This window comes from Pecten maximus, chromosome 19 (assembly GCF_902652985.1).
Source record: "Pecten maximus chromosome 19, xPecMax1.1, whole genome shotgun sequence".
Taxonomy (NCBI): domain Eukaryota; kingdom Metazoa; phylum Mollusca; class Bivalvia; order Pectinida; family Pectinidae; genus Pecten; species Pecten maximus.
This window is the reverse complement of record NC_047033.1, coordinates 19,773,489-19,791,607: the sequence shown is the minus strand read 5'-3', so window position 1 is coordinate 19,791,607 and position 18,119 is coordinate 19,773,489. Positions and strand designations below refer to the sequence as shown.

At 34.5% G+C, this 18,119-nt stretch overlaps 1 protein-coding gene across 1 annotated transcript in view; it reads left to right on the top strand.

Moving 5' to 3' along the window:
* Positions 1-17,160, top strand: part of LOC117318186 (cytochrome P450 3A29-like) — a 29,942-nt gene extending 12,782 nt beyond the window's left edge. Inside the window, exons 2-14 of the mRNA XM_033873215.1 lie at positions 1,570-1,666; positions 6,309-6,361; positions 6,719-6,815; positions 8,616-8,732; positions 11,018-11,106; positions 11,809-11,957; positions 12,303-12,430; positions 12,689-12,773; positions 13,310-13,467; positions 13,923-14,011; positions 15,128-15,265; positions 15,635-15,794; positions 16,075-17,160. Of these exons, the coding sequence (XP_033729106.1) occupies positions 1,570-1,666; positions 6,309-6,361; positions 6,719-6,815; positions 8,616-8,732; positions 11,018-11,106; positions 11,809-11,957; positions 12,303-12,430; positions 12,689-12,773; positions 13,310-13,467; positions 13,923-14,011; positions 15,128-15,265; positions 15,635-15,794; positions 16,075-16,155 (1,441 nt within the window). The 3' untranslated portion in view covers positions 16,156-17,160. The remainder of the gene's footprint in view (positions 1-1,569; positions 1,667-6,308; positions 6,362-6,718; positions 6,816-8,615; positions 8,733-11,017; positions 11,107-11,808; positions 11,958-12,302; positions 12,431-12,688; positions 12,774-13,309; positions 13,468-13,922; positions 14,012-15,127; positions 15,266-15,634; positions 15,795-16,074) is intronic.
* Positions 17,161-18,119: the final 959 nt, after the last annotated feature.

The following is an 18,119-nucleotide window of genomic DNA, read 5'->3' as shown; positions in this document are numbered from 1 at the left end:
ATACTTTGTGTATTGAGGAAGTGGTATACTTTGTGTATGGAGGTAGTGGTATTCTTTGTGTATGGAGGTAGTGGTATACTTTGTGTATTCAGGTAGTGGTATTCTTTGTGTATGGAGGTAGTGGTATACTTTGTGTATGGAGGTAGTGGTATACTTTGTGTATGAAAGTAGTGGTATTCTTTGTGTATTGAGGTAGTTGTATACTTTGTGTATTGAGGTAGTGAAATACTTTGTGTATTGAGGTAGTGGTATATTTGTGTATTGAGGAAGTGGTATACTTTGTGTATGGAGGTAGTGGTATACTTTGTGTATGGAGGTAGTGGTATTCTTTGTGTATGGAGGTAGTGGTATACTTTGTGTATGGAGGTAGTGGTATTCTTTGTGTATTGAGGAAGTGGTATTCTTTGTGTATGGAGGTAGTGGTATACTTTGTGTATGGAGGAAGTGGTATTCTTTGTGTATGGAGGTAGTGGTATTCTTTGTGTATTGAGGTAGTGGTATACTTTGTGTATTGAGGTAGTGGTATACTTTGTGTATTGAGGAAGTGGTATACTTTGTGTATGGAGGTAGTGGTATTCTTTGTGTATTGAGGAAGTGGTATACTTTGTGTATTGAGGTAGTGGTATACTTTGTGTATTGAGGAAGTAGTATTCTTTGTGTATTGAGGAAGTGGTATACTTTGTGTATTGAGGAAGTGGTATACTTTGTGTATGGAGGTAGTGGTATTCTTTGTGTATGGAGGTAGTGGTATACTTTGTGTATGGAGGTAGTGGTATACTTTGTGTATGGAAGTAGTGGTATTCTTTGTGTATTGAGGTAGTTGTATACTTTGTGTATTGAGGTAGTGAAATACTTTGTGTATTGAGGTAGTGGTATATTTGTGTATTGAGGAAGTGGTATACTTTGTGTATTGAGGAAGTGGTATACTTTGTGTATTGAGGAAGTGGTATGTTTAGTGTATTGAGGTAGTGATATACTTTTTGTATTGAGGAAGTGGTATACTTTGTATATTGAGGTAGTGATATACTTTGTGTATTGAGGAAGTGGTATACTTTGTGTATTGAGGTAGTGGTATATTTTGTGTGTTGAGGTAGTGGTATACTTTGTGTATTGAGGAAGTGATATACTCTGTGTATTGAGGAAGTGGTATACTTTGTGTATTGAGGAAGTGATATAATCTATGTATGGAGGAAGTGGTATACTTTGTGTATTGAGGAAGTGATATACTCTGTGTATGGAAGTAGTGGTATACTTTGTGTATTGAGGTAGTGGTATACTTTGTGTATTGAGGAAGTGGTATACTTTGTGTATTGAGGTAGTGGTATACTTTGTGAATGGAGGTAGTGGTATACTTTGTGTATTGAGGTAGTGGTATACTTTGCGTATTGAGGAAGTGGTATACTTTGTGTATTGAGGAAGTGGTATACTTTGTGTATTGAGGTAGTTGTATACTTTGTGTATTGAGGAAGTGGTATACTTTGTGTATTGAGGAAGTGGTATAATTTGTATTTGTGTATTGACACATTGATAGTGTATTTAAAAACCTTAATTATATCTGTTTTTTTCTAGATACCAGAAGAGGAGATTGATGCTACTTCGAAGATATGGACTACGTGGACCCGCCCCACTACCTATTCTCGGAAACATGTGGGAACTTATAAAAGGGGTAGGCATACAAACCTAGTCAGAAAGAGTCTATGTAAACCTAGTCAGAGAGAGTCTATGTTAACCTAGTCAGAGAGAGTCTATATAAACCTAGTCAGGGAGAGTCTATGTTAACCTAGTCAGAGAGAGTCTATATAAACCTAGTCAGAGAGAGTCTATATAAACCTAGTCAGAGAGAGTCTATGTAAACCTAGTCAGAGAGAGTCTATGTAAACCTAGTCAGAGAGAGTCTATATCAACCTAGTCAGAGAGAGTCTATATAAACCTAGTCAGAGAGAGACATGTAAACCTAGTCAGAGAGAGTCTATGTAAACCTAGTCAGAGAGAGTCTATATAAACCTAGTCAGAGAGAGTCTATGTTAACCTAGTCAGAGAGAGTCTATGTAAACCTAGTTAGGGAGAGTCTATGTAAACCTAGTCAGGGAGAGTCTATATGAACCTAGTCAGAGAGAGTCTATATAAACCTAGTCAGGGAGAGTCAGTATAAACCTAGTCAGAGCGAGTCTATGTAAACCTAGTCAGAGAGAGTCTATATAAACCTAGTCAGAGAGAGTCTATATAAACCTAGTCAGGGAGAGTCTATATAAACCTAGTCAGGGAGAGTCTATGTAAACCTAGTCAGAGAGAGTCTGTATAAACCTAGTCAGAGAGAGTCTATGTAAACCTAGTCAGAGAGAGTCTATGTAAACCTAGTCAGAGAGAGTCTATGTAAACCTAGTCAGAGAGAGTCTATGTAAACCTAGTCAGAGAGAGTCTATATCAACCTAGTCAGAGAGAGTCTATGTAAACCTAGTCATGGAGAGTCTACATAAACCTAGTCAGAGAGAGTCTATCTAAACCTAGTGAGGGAGAGTCTATGTAAACCTAGTCAGAGAGAGTCTATGTAAACCTAGTCAGGGAGAGTCTGTATCAACCTAGTCAGAGAGAGTCTGTATAAACCTAGTCAGAGAGAGTCTATGTAAACCTAGTTAGAGAGAGTCTATGTAAACCTAGTCAGGGAGAGTCTATGTAAACCTAGTCAGGGAGAGTCTATAAAAACCTAGTCAGAGAGAGTCTATGTAAACCTAGTCAGAGAGAGTTTATGTAAACCTAGTCAGGGAGAGTCTATATAAACCTAGTCAGAGAGAGTCTATATAAACCTAGTCAGAGAGAGTCTATATAAACCTAGTCAGGGAGAGTCTATGTACACCTAGTCAGAGAGAGACACCTAGTCAGAGAGAGTCAGTATAAACCTAGTCAGAGAGAGTCAGTATAAACCTAGTCAGGGAGAGTCTATGTAAACATAGTCAGAAAGAGTCTATATAAACCTAGTCAGAGAGAGTCTATATAAACCTAGTCAGAGAGAGTCAGTATAAACCTAATCAGAGAGAGTCAGTATAAACCTAGTCAGAGAGAGTCAGTATAAACCTAGTCAGGGAGAGTCTATGTAAACATAGTCAGAAAGAGTCTATATAAACCTAGTCAGGGAGAGTCTATATAAACCTAGTCAGGGAGAGTCTATGTAAACCTAGTCAGGGAGAGTCTATGTAAACCTAGTCAGAGAGAGTCTATATAAACCTAGTCAGAGAGAGTCTATATAAACCTAGTCAGAGAGAGTCTATATAAACCTAGTCAGAGAGAGTCTATGTAAACCTAGTCAGGGAGAGTCTATATAAACCTAGTCAGAGAGAGTCTATATAAACCTAGTCAGGGAGAGTCTATATAAACCTAGTCAGGGAGAGTCAGTATAAACCTAGTCAGAGAGAGTCAGTATAAACCTAGTCAGGGAGAGTCTATGTAAACATAGTCAGAAAGAGTCTATATAAACCTAGTCAGGGAGAGTCTATATAAACCTAGTCAGGGAGAGTCTATGTAAACCTAGTCAGGGAGAGTCTATGTAAACCTAGTCAGAGAGAGTCTATATAAACCTAGTCAGAGAGAGTCTATATAAACCTAGTCAGAGAGAGTCTATATAAACCTAGTCAGAGAGAGTCTATGTAAACCTAGTCAGGGAGAGTCTATATAAACCTAGTCAGAGAGAGTCTATGTAAACCTAGTCAGAGAGAGTCTATATAAACCTAGTCAGAGAGAGTCTATATAAACCTAGTCAGAGAGAGTCTATATAAACCTAGTCAGAGAGAGTCTATATAAACCTAGTCAGAGAGAGTCTATGTAAACCTAGTCAGGGAGAGTCTATGTAAACCTAGTCAGGGAGAGTCTATATAAACCTAGTCAGGGAGAGTCTATGTAAACCTAGTCAGGGAGAGTCTATGTAAACCTAGTCAGAGAGAGTCCAAATATACACCATACTATGTATATTTGGTTTATTTAACTTTCAGAAATCTATACATATTGAAGTAAATCCACGATATCATCGATAGATTATTAATTTTCCCTCGCCTGTTCCTAAAGTACCGTACTTTATGTCCTTTGTCGTCCGCCCATCGGTCCGTCCTGGAACATATTAATGGTACTGACCACATCCTTGACCTTCCCTTTACGTAGGGGATCGTAACACTATTAATAGAAATGGAGGTTTCTTTTTAATATTTCTCATTCTGTCTGCTCGGATAAACGTATTCGGATCTTTAAGTCACTGAGCATCACATATTCCTTGGTTTAAAAGGGACTGTCTTTTCATAAACAGACATTCTAGGATGTAAAAGGGCTGTATTTAATGAGTTTTTCTTTGAAAACTGGTCCACTTATAAAATGCTGCATGCTGGTTAAAAGGCTCTGAAAATAATATTAACACTTGTCGAATCTGTGGTCATATTGCGGCGATGTTTTAGAAAAAAGAAATATTTGACTACATCCTACAATTGCATTTTATAATGAATCCTACTACACTGTTTGTGAAATTGCTATGTATAAGTCACAATCCTATATAAGCATTGTATTGTCACACACTTGAGTTATTATATAAACAAAGGTTTATTATTCATTAAATTAATGGGCATAACTTACTCACAAGGAAACGTTCCTAAATTGTCTGCATAATGTATAGGTAGCAGGCAGCTGTCGACGGTCTGACATGGACCAAGTCATAGTTGAGAGTTGTAAGCGTTTCTCCTAATATTAAAGCTGCGTTGGCCCAAAAAATATGTTGATGCCTCCGAGATAAGTTGGTTTGTTTTGCATATAAAACAATTGTTTACATCAAAACAGTTAATTTATCAGGAATTAGTAGTCGAGACTTGATGATTAAGTAACCTGTTTCCTATATAACATAGGCGTTAATAGTTTTGAATGTTTGACCTGATTTTCCTGACATCTTTCAGTATTAAATCAGACAAGTGTCTAAATATATAAGGCGTTTTGATTTATATATAATTCGTATATTCTGAAACTTTAAATTAATTACTCGTATTTAAATTTATGTTCGTGCATACGAGAAAAATGCATTCACATCTAGATTTATTTCAAAGTAAGATCATACATAATCTAATATTCAAAAGTAAAAAAATAACTCATTAGTGATATCAGCTAATGAATGGTGATCCCTGCTAATTACTATGCTGGCCTGTACACAATGGAACTCTTCTTATAGCTTATTCTATCTGTTTTACAGTAAACATTGTTGATATCACAGGAAAGTGAAGATGTGTTGTTAAGTATTAGTTTGTTTGTTTTAACATCAATTTAAAATGAATGTTAATATATATTTAATCAATCATCAATTTATTATCCTTGTTTTAGACCAAAGCTATGAAGGAAAAATGGGTGTTTATTGAGTAAAAGGAAATCCTCGATTTGATCCAATTCAGTTAAAAAGGATTATAATCCTTTTTAATTGAAGTTGGATTTTAAGATATCGTGCATGACTAATATGATATCATACATTGTATTTATATTTTGTCGATACTAAGGATCATGCAGTCGCTAATAAATGCTATTTCTAATTGAAATCGAGTAAAATATGTCCACAATTGCTTCACGTTAATATATCCTTGGGACTCTTAATAGCTATTTATGGACTAGGACTAACCTAGTTTTGCAGACATACAAACATACTACTGTGTAGTACGTACGTCGTGTCATTTATAACGAGTATAAATATCATGTCCAAACAGTTCGGTGATAAGATATTTTTTGTGAGGTTAATGTGTTGATTTGGGATTTTATTGAGATGAACCGGAAGTGCGTGATACACTATGGTAGACTATTTTTGAGATGAACCGGAAGTATGTGATACACTATGGTAGACTATTTTTGAGATGAACCGGAAGTACGTGATACAATATGGTAGACTATTATTGAGATGAACCGGAAGTACGTGATACACTATGGTAGACAATAATACGTCTTGCCTTTCACTTATTTAAATTTACTATTTACTATTCGGGATTTAATACTAAAATGAATCAAAGAAATATGTTTTACACTGGTCTACATGTTTATATCAATTACATATATCTATGATATGGCAATCGAGAGTCACAGTAATTTAGAATTTGAAATTTATCAAATTACCACTACATTTAATTGAATTTATAATATAATATTATTATTATATTTTATATTAAAATATTATATTGATCAATCTCTTTTTTACATGTATTTGTATGATTATTGAAACATAATCACATGCTGGTATTTTCACCAATGGGCCGAATGGCCTATGGACAAATACTGTTGATTATATATACTGTTTTTCTTTTCAGGGTACCGCTGTAATGGAGGAGAAATGGCTAAAAGAATACGGAAATGTATTCGTGTTAGTTGAATAAGTATTTTATATACACATGTTGAAATTGCTAATTGATTAATGAATGTTGAACACTTTAATATCATTAATTTTACTGGGTATGCCAATTAGAACAGGATCTGGAACTTATATGTTGATAAGACGTATGTAAACAACATTATTACGGATATAGGAAGTTATTACAGATTATTAATCTGTCAAGGCTTGCAAAAATGAAAAAAATGGTTCCATGAAATTTCATATGAAATGAAAACTCATTTAAAATTCGTTCTAACTTATATAGCTGATCGTATGTTTTTTTGTTTTGTTTTTTGTTGTTTTATGTTTATGTTGTAATAAATGTGTACCTCCGTACATTATAAACAGGTGGTCTTTTGGCTGCATGCAGAGTATAACGGTGAAAGATCCAGAGATATTGAAGGCAGTTCTCATCAAAGATTTCTCCCATTTCAGTAGCAGGAAAGTAAGTGGTTATTCTGTGTCGACCTGTACAGGTTTACTGTAGTCTGCATGTTACGTGTTGATTCATACTGACATGTTTGAGAATATAAAGACGTACTTGAAGCTCTTTTGAAATCCAAATATAAAGAAATGATTTTAATTACGGGGCTTTTGCACCTCCCTATCCATATTTTGACATTTCCTTTGGACAATGTTGAGTATTTTACAGTCGCTTTCTAAGTAACAACATGTTACGGTTCTTAGCATCTCTGATGAGACCTGAATGAGGAAACAACTGCAAAATGCAGTTTAATTATTTTGACCCTAGCTGTTCGGATGACTTAAAACTCATAAAAACAAAACAAAGCAATAATGTTCAAATCACACCTATACTTGTTTTATTCCTTCTCGCAATGAATGCTATTTGCCTTTGCGTGACCTTGTCTATAACGTAGAGCACGCTCGCCCTTCAGAAACACATAAACAGTATTTATGAAAGAAGTATTATGCTCAAACGTGAATTCTGTACTCAATAAGTCCCTTTTAACTCGATGAAATCATGAAATAGCCGTTAAAAAAAACCCTTAATATTGAAAATAATATCACATTTGAATTATTTCCGAAATTCATTCAAATCAATGAAATAATGTTAATTCCTAGACCAGAAATAGTACTTGAGTTTTAGCCCAAAATGCTTATTAGAGCATGAGTAGGGTATCATTAATACAAGCCAAGGTATTAATAACAAAGCATTGTGGTATACCTTTCTTCCCTTGTTTTATCAAAGTTAAAACTCCAGCTTCGTTTATACTCATTACTGTTGGATGTTTTTGAGTATATTGTAGACTATTCCCATACATTAAGTATTATTCACCAATATATTTGTGATTATCAGCATATAATTTAATTTTGCTTGTAACAAGCATTTTCATTGGCTCAAAAAATTATGTTATCATCTCATAACATAAATAATGACTGTGACGTCAGCGGAGTAATCGTTGTTCACGGGATTTTGTATTTATCGATGTGTTTTTAAATATCTGGAGCAAAATAAACATGTTAAACTTAATGAAAATGTTTCTTATCGTTGTTGATTAAATTATAAGGGTTAACTGTAATATTTTTTTTACGTTATTGAGCAATAACACAAAAAACTGGGGTGTACTCTTTTCATAAACCGCTTCGCGGTTTATTCAGAGTACACCCCAGTTTTTTGTGTTATTGGTCAATAACGTAAAAAAATATTACAGTTAACCCTTAAATATCTTTGGTCTATATATCATGTAGTATGATAGGTCATTAAGCTGACGATTCCTGATGACTTGGTTTTGCTCTGAAATAAAGAAACAACGTTTTTGAATTTGCACTGAACGTGCTTGGGTGTGTCCGTATGTAAGAGTTGTAAACATGAACAACAAAGGAAACAAGCTTCACAAGGCTTGAATCGAGGTAGCCAACCCTTGTAATGTTATTTATTAGGAAATAAAACACTGTGTATAAAAATGCAATGAGCTATCGAACATAAATCTGGTAAATGGAAACGGAGCAACTATGAATGAGTAAGCTCTAGTTTACATCTTAAGATACACCTCTAGTTTACATCTTATTATACAATTTGAATGATCTCTTAAGGCGTTGCGTTCTGGTCAAAAATGACTTTGAAAAACAAAACAATAATCGATTTGAAATTAGGAGTTTTCGTCAGACTGAGAAGCCGTGCAGTTTGTTAAAAAAATATTGTGTTTTTTGTGTTTTTTTTGGGGGGGGGGGGGGGGTTTTTTTAATGATAAATGCTAATTATATATTTATATGATTTCTCCAGTTGCTAGATACATCGCCATCTCCACTGGATAAAGGCATTTTCTTCCTAAAGGACACAGACTGGAAACGGGTTCGATCAATAATGAATCCAACATTTAGTTCTGTAAAGCTGCGAATGGTAAGTAATGAAATCTTGCAATTTTACTTGTACAGCTCCATACAAGAATAACAAGAAAGTGTCCATTCTTTCCTTATGGGAGTTTTTTTTTTACGGAAATACGAAATACAATAACGTGGTTGTTGGCTAAACTAAGACGTTATCTCCGGTTCTCGTAATGAGAATCCGACAATTCCTAGATTTGATTTCAACATGGCGGCCGACGTCAATAAAACAGAAAATATTTTTATTGTTCAAGACCACTTAAGTTGTCTTCATATTTTGTCCACGATTTTAAAATATTCTTATAGATTTGCTTATATGATGGTTTTATTTATCTGACATGCCAAATCGAAATATGGCGAATTTGGACCAAAAAAATTATACCAATATGCATTGTCTTAGTGTATTGGTTGAACCTGAAAAAACGGTAAGTAAGAGTTATCATTCTTTGTTTAGATGACTATCGATATCAACAAGAGTTATCATTCTTTGTTTAGATGACTGACGATATCAACAAGGGTTATGATTCTTTGTTTAGATGACTATCGATATCAACAAGAGTTATCATTCTTTGTTTAGATGACTGACGATATCAACAAGAGTTATCATTCTTTGTTTAGATGACTATCGATATCAACAAGAGTTATCTTTCTTTGTTTAGATGACTATCGATATCAACAAGGGTTATGATTCGTTGTTTAGATGACTATCGATATCAACAAGAGTTATCATTCTTTGTTTAGATGACTGACGATATCAACAAGAGTTATCCTTCTTTGTTAAGATGACTGACGATATCAACAAGAGTTATCATTCGTTGTTTAGATGACTATCGATATCAACAAGAGTTACCATTCTTTGTTTAGATGACTGACGATATCAACAAGAGTTATCCTTCTTTGTTAAGATGACTGACGATATCAACAAGAGTTATCCTTCTTTGTTAAGATGATTGACGATATCAACAAGAGTTATCCTTCTTTGTTAAGATGATTGACGATATCAACAAGAGTTATCCTTCTTTGTTAAGATGATTGACGATATCAACAAGAGTTACCATTCTTTGTTTAGATGACTGACGATATCAACAAGAGTTATCATTCTTTGTTTAGATGACTGACGATATCAACAAGAGTTATCTTTCTTTGTTTAGATGACTATCGATATCAACAAGGGTTATCTTTCTTTGTTTAGATGACAGACGCTATCAACAAGAGTTATCTTTCTTTGTTTAGATGACAGACGATATCAACAAGAGTTATCCTTCGTTGTTTAGATGACAGACGATATCAACAAGAGTTATCCTTCGTTGTTTAGATGACAGACGATATCAACAAGAGTTATCATTCTTTGTTTAGATGACTATCGATATCAACAAGAGTTATCTTTCTTTGTTAAGATGACTATCGATATCAACAAGAGTTATCTTTCTTTGTTTAGATGACTGACGATATCAACAAGAGTTATCTTTCTTTGTTTAGATGACTATCGATATCAACAAGCGTTATCATTTTTTGGTTAGATGACAGACATTATCAACAAGAGTTATCATTCTTTGTTAAGATGATTGACGATATCAACAAGAGTTATCCTTCTTTGTTTAGATGACTGACGATATCAACAAGAGTTATCATTCTTTGTTAAGATGATTGACGATATCAACAAGAGTTATCCTTCTTTGTTTAGATGACTGACGATATCAACAAGAGTTATCATTCTTTGTTTAGATGACTGACGATATCAACAAGAGTTATCATTCTTGTTTAGATGACTGACGATATCAACAAGAGTTATCTTTTATTTGTTTAGATGACTGACGATATCAACAAGAGTTATCTTTTATTTGTTTAGATGACTGACGATATCAACAAGAGTTATCTTTTATTTGTTTAGATGACTGACGATATCAACAAGAGTTATCATTCTTTGTTTAGATGACTGACGATATCAACAAGAGTTATCATTCTTTGTTTAGATGACTGACGATATCAACAAGAGTTATCCTTCTTTGTTTAGATGACTATCGATATCAACAAGAGTTATCATTCTTTGTTTAGATGACTGACGATATCAACAAGAGTTATCCTTCTTTGTTTAGATGACTATCGATATCAACAAGAGTTATCATTCTTTGTTTAGATGACTGACGATATCAACAAGAGTTATCTTTCTTTGTTTAGATGACTGACGATATCAACAAGCGTTATCATTCTTTGTTTAGATGACAGACAATATCAACAAGAGTTATCATTCGTTGTTTAGATGACTGACGATATCAACAAGAGTTATCATTCTTTGTTTAGATGACTGACGATATCAACAAGTGTGCAAGGAACCTGGCAGATAATTTATTGAAATGTACAGAGCGCGACGAAAGCATAGCAATCAAGGAGTAAGTAGTGACGTCATTAATAGCAATCAATAAATACGTACTACTCGTCACATGTCTTCAATTTTAGAGTTTCGCGTCTTTTCTATTTGTGCCCATGTCACGATCACAGACATTAGGTATGTATGAAGGGTCGTATTGAAATATGGGATGAGCATCCTGGTATATTTGCACGAGAGTGTAATTAATATTTTCTAAACTTCTGATAATGACCATTTATCTGCTAGCATTGCTTTCCTGGGTGGCACTGTGATATTTACCAGACAACGTGTTAGGGTATTTACCTTGCAGACGTTATGATATAGATATATAAACACATGTAAAAAAAAAAAAAAAGTTCGTGCACATTCACATACAGTTAATACAATACTGTGTACCCGGAACGATTTGCTATATTAAGCTTATAAAATGTGATTTAGGATGAAACTAAAATTGCTGAAAGCGCGACTTCCATAGCGACTTTAGGTTTAGAGTGGTTATGTACATGTAACAATATGTCTATGACTCGCATATTATTTCTGGGCAATTGCATTTCTGTAAACGCCACATACTTCAATTATAGGTACAATTTGCCACCATATTGCCGAATAAATGTAGACATATGGATTGACTTTTTCTTTACAAAGATCAATTATAATTCATGATAGTAATAAAAATGTTTTTGAGAACATCAAAACAAGCGTCTATTTGATTTATTTTTTTCAGCTATTACGGGGCGTTTACAATGGATGTGATTTCGATGACAGCCTTTGGATTAGATGTGGATTCTCAGACAAACTTTGATAATGAACTTATTGGCCATATGAAAAAAATCTTCAATAACGCTTCTGTCCCCATTCCTGTTTTTCTGTCTGGTGAGATATCTAATATATTTTAAAGTACAAACATACATTTATTTTAGGTTGTGTCATCACTCTGGAAACAAGTGCAATCAGCTTACACGTGTATACTGTGATAAAATTACGAAGACTTCTCAAATGAACTTAATTGACAGAAAGAAGAATTAAACATCATAATATTATATAAGCAATATATATGTTTTCTCAATCATAATATATTTTTAAATATTATTTCTTTATCTTCATAGCAACAAACGTGAGTATTGCGTACAATTAATGTTTAATTTTTCCATTTTAGACTTCAAAAAGTTAGACAAGCCACAAGGTAATTAAAAGTATTCTAACATTTTATTTTTATAGCTATATTTGGAGATTGGATGCAACAACTCCTGAAATATTTAAAGATATGCTTCTATCCTCGTGATTCCATGGAATTCTTTGACAGAGAAGTGCGGGTTATGATTGAGGAACGGAAAAGAAATCCATCAGTACGTATATAAATGTTATTCATATCTACATGTAGTTTCTTAGATAAAACATAGGAACACAAGACAGATTTTATAATTATCGTGAAAATCGGCCTTTAAACATTTATCATAAATGTGAGGTAAGTCAGCCTTTATCATGGATATGGTCAGGTCGTCAGCCTTTAGTTATTTCATTATTATCATTGTCAAGTCAGTATTAATCAATTATTATGAATATAGAATAGGTCAGTTTTAAATCATTTATCAATGTATTTCCAGAATCGAACAGACCTTTTACAACTGATGCTAAATGCGTCCCTCGAGATGTCCGATGCGAACGCGAATGAAAAAGCCGAGAGAAAAAGTAAGAGCTTCTGTAGAGAAATATTATAAATTTACTTTTAAAGATCATTAAATAATATATATTATATGACAACATATTCCTCACAGAAGTATTACTCAGTAAGGAACAATACTGTAATATCGTATATTTTCTTGGGGTTAAAATTTGGTGGTTTTCACTAAAAACTCGGGACATGAATTCGTGGATAAAGAATATTTTCATGTAAGATCTGTCAACGTTTTGGTGATTAGAAGACATTTGAGTTCTTCGATCAAGTGTAACCACGAAAAAAACGAAAATTCACCCCCGCGAAAAATGATGATTTTACAGTAGCTGAAAATTATGAACGTTTAACAGTTATGACCACCATACCGGTAACGCAGTCTTGATTGGTACATGCTGGTTTTCCTGGATGAAACAGCGGACGTCATGACAGTTCCCATATGTATATTTCATTTGGAAAAGGTGATTCATGACGTCATCTATTTTGTGTTGTCTTTTCCTGACGATATCCTGAGTGTATTAATGAATTAAAGCTGCTGACTTGACGTTTTCAGTGCTTACGACTGATGAGATTATTGGACAATCGTTCCTGTTTTTTCTCGCTGGGTATGAGACCACAGCCAGCCTACTAAGTTTCAGTGCTTACGAGATGATGTGCAATCCAGAAGTACAGGATAGGATTTATGAAGAAATTGTCGAGCAGCTCGGAGAGGTAAGTTTTATACAATTCTGTATTTTCATTGAAATATTATCTCTAGTAATGAATAAAGAATAATCTGTTCATGTTTTCCAAAAAAAATAAGATAAAGTGTAGCCGAATCGATTAGTATAGTGTAGCCGGAATGGCATGTCACTTTGATTGCTATATAACATACCTCAGTGTACATATGCTTTACTGGTTAATTGTCTGATGAAAGTGACAGGGTGCAGTAACCGAAACGTCACGAAGACATTCCATACTGGATGTGATTTATTTTCTATTAGAATACATCACAAATATTATCAAGCCTTTTTGTGTCAAATGTTCAGTATGTTTATATACATTTTTATGAAACGTTACCAGATATGTATCATAGTGAAAAGTGTGTGTCTGGGTGAATGTTTGTTTGTTTGTTAGACGACATGTTTCATTGAAGATATTTTTTGAAATGTTCTGTTATTCTACAGGAAGAACCAACATATGACAATATCGGTAAACTGAAATACATGGAACTTGTTTTGAACGAAACATTGCGACTGTATCCTGCTCTCGCGAGGTAATGAACGAAACATCCTTGATGGTTTTAAATTTTCTAATCAAATATATATATGTATATGTCTATATTAATTCCTATTAATCGTTGTTTTTCTTGCGCTCAGTCAAATTATCGTAAATTAACCGGTTAGTCGTGATTCCTGCTACTATCATATATGAAGTGATACAGTATACTTGAGTAATGCTAAACTTATCCCAAAGCATTTTTCAACCCACTTTACTAGTAACATTTTGCTCATTCAAGATTAAGATGTTAGTCATGCAGGAGCGAGAAAGTATGATGTATCGTGTAATAGGCGACTAAAATCAATCCTTCTATATAATCCAATGGGGGTGGGGGGTCTTCTCTGAGGGAAGTATGAAGTGACCTGACACTTACGATCTTTATCTTATCATATTTTTTTTTTCTTTTCCTTTATCCTCTGTTTGCACATTCTTTCTATTCTTTGGTTTCTGTTGGTTACTCCTTGGTATCAAGCATAATTTGACCATGGCTGTTGGTGTCATATTCGTATCGTCCTAAATTGACCCTGGATATCGAATCAATGACTCCGTTGATGTGGCAAGAGATGCTATGACCAACACAGAAACTGAGCCCTTGACACGATTGAACAGGCTACCAGGAAACTGAAAATTTGTGGGTGGGTGGTGGGTGGTTGGGGGGTTGTGTGTGTGGAGTGTGTAGGGGGGTTGTGTGTTCGTGCGGGGGTTGTGTGTATTTGAATATGCATGTTTTATCAGAAATATACACCTATAAGAGTATGTATGGTTGTCTATATGTAATTGTTGATGTTATCTGTTTGATGATGATGATGAGGATGATGATGAGGAGGAGGATGATATGTCTGTAGAGCAAGAGTGAAACTAGATAATAATGTAATGTTTGTGTTTTTCTGTGTATATGCTAGATGATGTATGTTTATGTATATGATGTCTATGTTTTTATAGAATATAAATGTCTATAAAAAAAAACTTTTGATTAAATAATTATTTGGAAAATTGACCCTGGATGTTGATGTCTTCTTGATATTCATCCTAAATTGTCGCGATAATAGTAAGCCTACACAAACATGCCTATTTAATGACATGATTTGATCGTGTCTGTATGCTTATTCAGGATAAATCGTGAGGCTGCCAAGACCATTGAAATAAATGGTGTGACAATTCCGAAAGGATCCGCTGTAACGATCCCCATTAGGGCACTACATCAAGATCCAGAGACGTACCCAGAACCCACAATGTTCAGGCCGGAGAGGTATGTATCAACTATTATCCAGCTATGCCGTGCATTCTGTCCATCTGACAATGACCATCACTTTCTACAAGCAACTTATGAATCTTTTTGCATTGTCTGTCAATATAGTTTCTTAAAACAGGTACATTTTAACTTTTTAAGAGATCAGTACCAATAAAATGTTTCCTCGACGCCAACTGTCAAGAAAACCTAGGTAAATTAATATAAAATAACAATGCCTCCCTATCAGATAATAATTTCATTGTTTGGACATCAATTGACAAGAGGCAGTTTGTGTTAATCAGATTTTAAGTTTAGTGGTTTTGTGATTTACAGTATTGTTCTTTGGGTGAACGTTTTAAATATGTTTGAAGTTTTATCTTTTGTCAGGTTTCTCGACTTCAAACCGAACCAGAACAACATTAATTTCCTACCGTTCGGCCATGGTCCACGGATGTGTATTGGGATGCGCCTTGCCTTAATGGAAGCAAAGATAGCCATAACGCATGTCCTTCGTAAAGTCATGTTTGTGCAGTCTATTGACACTGAGGTTTGTTATTTTAAATGTGAATCGGTTGCGAAATACTACAACTCCATAACACCATCTGTAGTAATCTATCCGAAATTTAATTCAAGCGCATGGCCGGTAAATTTTATGATTTTGTTTAGTTATACATGTATATATATTGGCAGTAACATAATTATCTAACCAAGACATGTCTTTGGAAAGCCCGTAAAGTGATGTTAAGACATTGTATATTTATTTACTTGTAATTAATATTTTCTTTTTAAAGACTATAATTGTATTCATCTTATGTCTATATCTTCAGATTCCGATAACGTTGAAAGACATTGGACTCACAGTACCAAAAACTCCAATACGACTAAAGGTTAAACCAAGGAAAGTATGACTGCATTGATAAACAAAAGGAAAACGAAATCCGGTCTTTGCCAAAATCGTATGTACTCCCATTCAGAATGCATTGCAACAATGGAAAGAAAGACAATGAAATCTGGTGCTTGTCAACTGCGCATTGTATCTTTTATACATTAGATACTCAAAGACAAGTTTGTCGTCGTATTTAGATACTATATGGCGAGTTTGTCATCGTATTTAGATACAATAGGGCGAGTTTGTCATCGTATTTAGATATTATAGGGCGAGTTTGTTATCGTATTTAGATACTATAGGGCGAGTTTGTTATCGTTTTTAGATATTATAGGGCGAGTTGGTTATCGTATTTAGATACTATAGGGCGAGTTTGTCATCGTATTTAGATATTATAGGGCGAGTTTGTTATCGTATTTAGATACTATAGGGCGAGTTTGTCGTCGTAATTATATATTCTAGGGCAAGTTTGTCGTCGTATTCATATACTCTAGTTCGAGTTTGTCGTTGTATTTAGATACTCTAGGTCGAGTTTGTCGTTGTACTTAGATACTCTAGGGCGAGTTTGTCGTTGTATTTAGATACTCTAGGGCGAGTTTGTTGTCGCATTAGGACATTCTAAGGCGATTTTGTCGTCGTATTTTGCACTCTGTGACGAGTTTGAGTTCATATTGAGATACTCTACATCGTGTTTGTCGTCGTATTTAGATACTCTAGGGCGAGTTTGTTGTCGTATTTAGATACATTAGGGCGAGTTTGTCGTCGTATTTAGATACTCTAGGGCGAGTTTGTCGTCGTATTTAGATACTCTAGGGCGAGTTTGTTGTATTTAGATACATTAGGGCGTGTTTGTCGTCGTATTTAGATACTCTAGGGCGAGTTTGTCGTCGTATTTAGATACTCTAGGGCGAGTTTGTCGTCGTATTTAGATATTCTAGGGCGAGTTTGTCGTCGTATTTAGATACTCTAGTGCGATATCGTCATCATATTTAGTTACCTTAGGACAAGTTTGTCTTTCATTACGGCAATCTTATTTAACACTACAGACATTTGAAGGGGGAGTTTGTCGTCTTATTGGTTATCCTAGAACCAGTTTGTTTTTTTATTAAAATTAGGTCAAGTTTATCGTCGTTTTTAGAACTTTCGGACGAGTTGTCGTGGTATTTAGTATTCCAGGACGAGTCTTTTCGTCCTGTTAAGAATACTATTTGACGAGTTTGTCATCTTATCGAGATATCCGAGGACCAGATTGTCGTATGTACTCTAGTACCAAATGTTGTTAGAAGAATTTATGTTGATTGATAGTTTACCTTACGAATCTCATCATTAGTGACTTACGTTACCACTACATGTATCTAGGGTATATATATATATACGTTACCACTACATGTATCTAGGGTATATATATATACATATTTTGTGAGGTCCCCTGACTTGATTTTAATATCATCACTAATATGTCCTCATAAATATCGTTAGTATCGTTAGTGAAAAAGGTCAGTCTGCTTTGAATTTAAACGGGACTATATTGAAGAGTTATAATTTATCATGCCCCGAATAAGCACACGAGGTATAAGCCAATCGCTTTATGTATACGTATGTATGTCCGTCCGTGACACATTGGTTCTGTGCGAGATGCCTCATGAACCCCTTTACCGAATTATAGTTCATATCCCATAGCATCATACCATCTACACCTAGAAAAGGCTGGTGGTCATTTGCTACGGTTTAAAAGGTCAAAAAGAAACATTTCGCCACTTTTGAAATTCAAGGTATAGCATTCAGGCTATGATTTTTATAACTTCTTAAATGCAGTGGATACCCATGCAATGTTTTTGTTGTCCTGGTTCAAAATAAAGGAATCGAAAGTTACACTTTAAGACGTTTGCAATAAAAAGTTTGTTTACATTATTATATCATTAGACTTGGTTCATATCTATAACATGGGCTCGTTATATCAATTGATGATACGATTTTGGTGGCCAT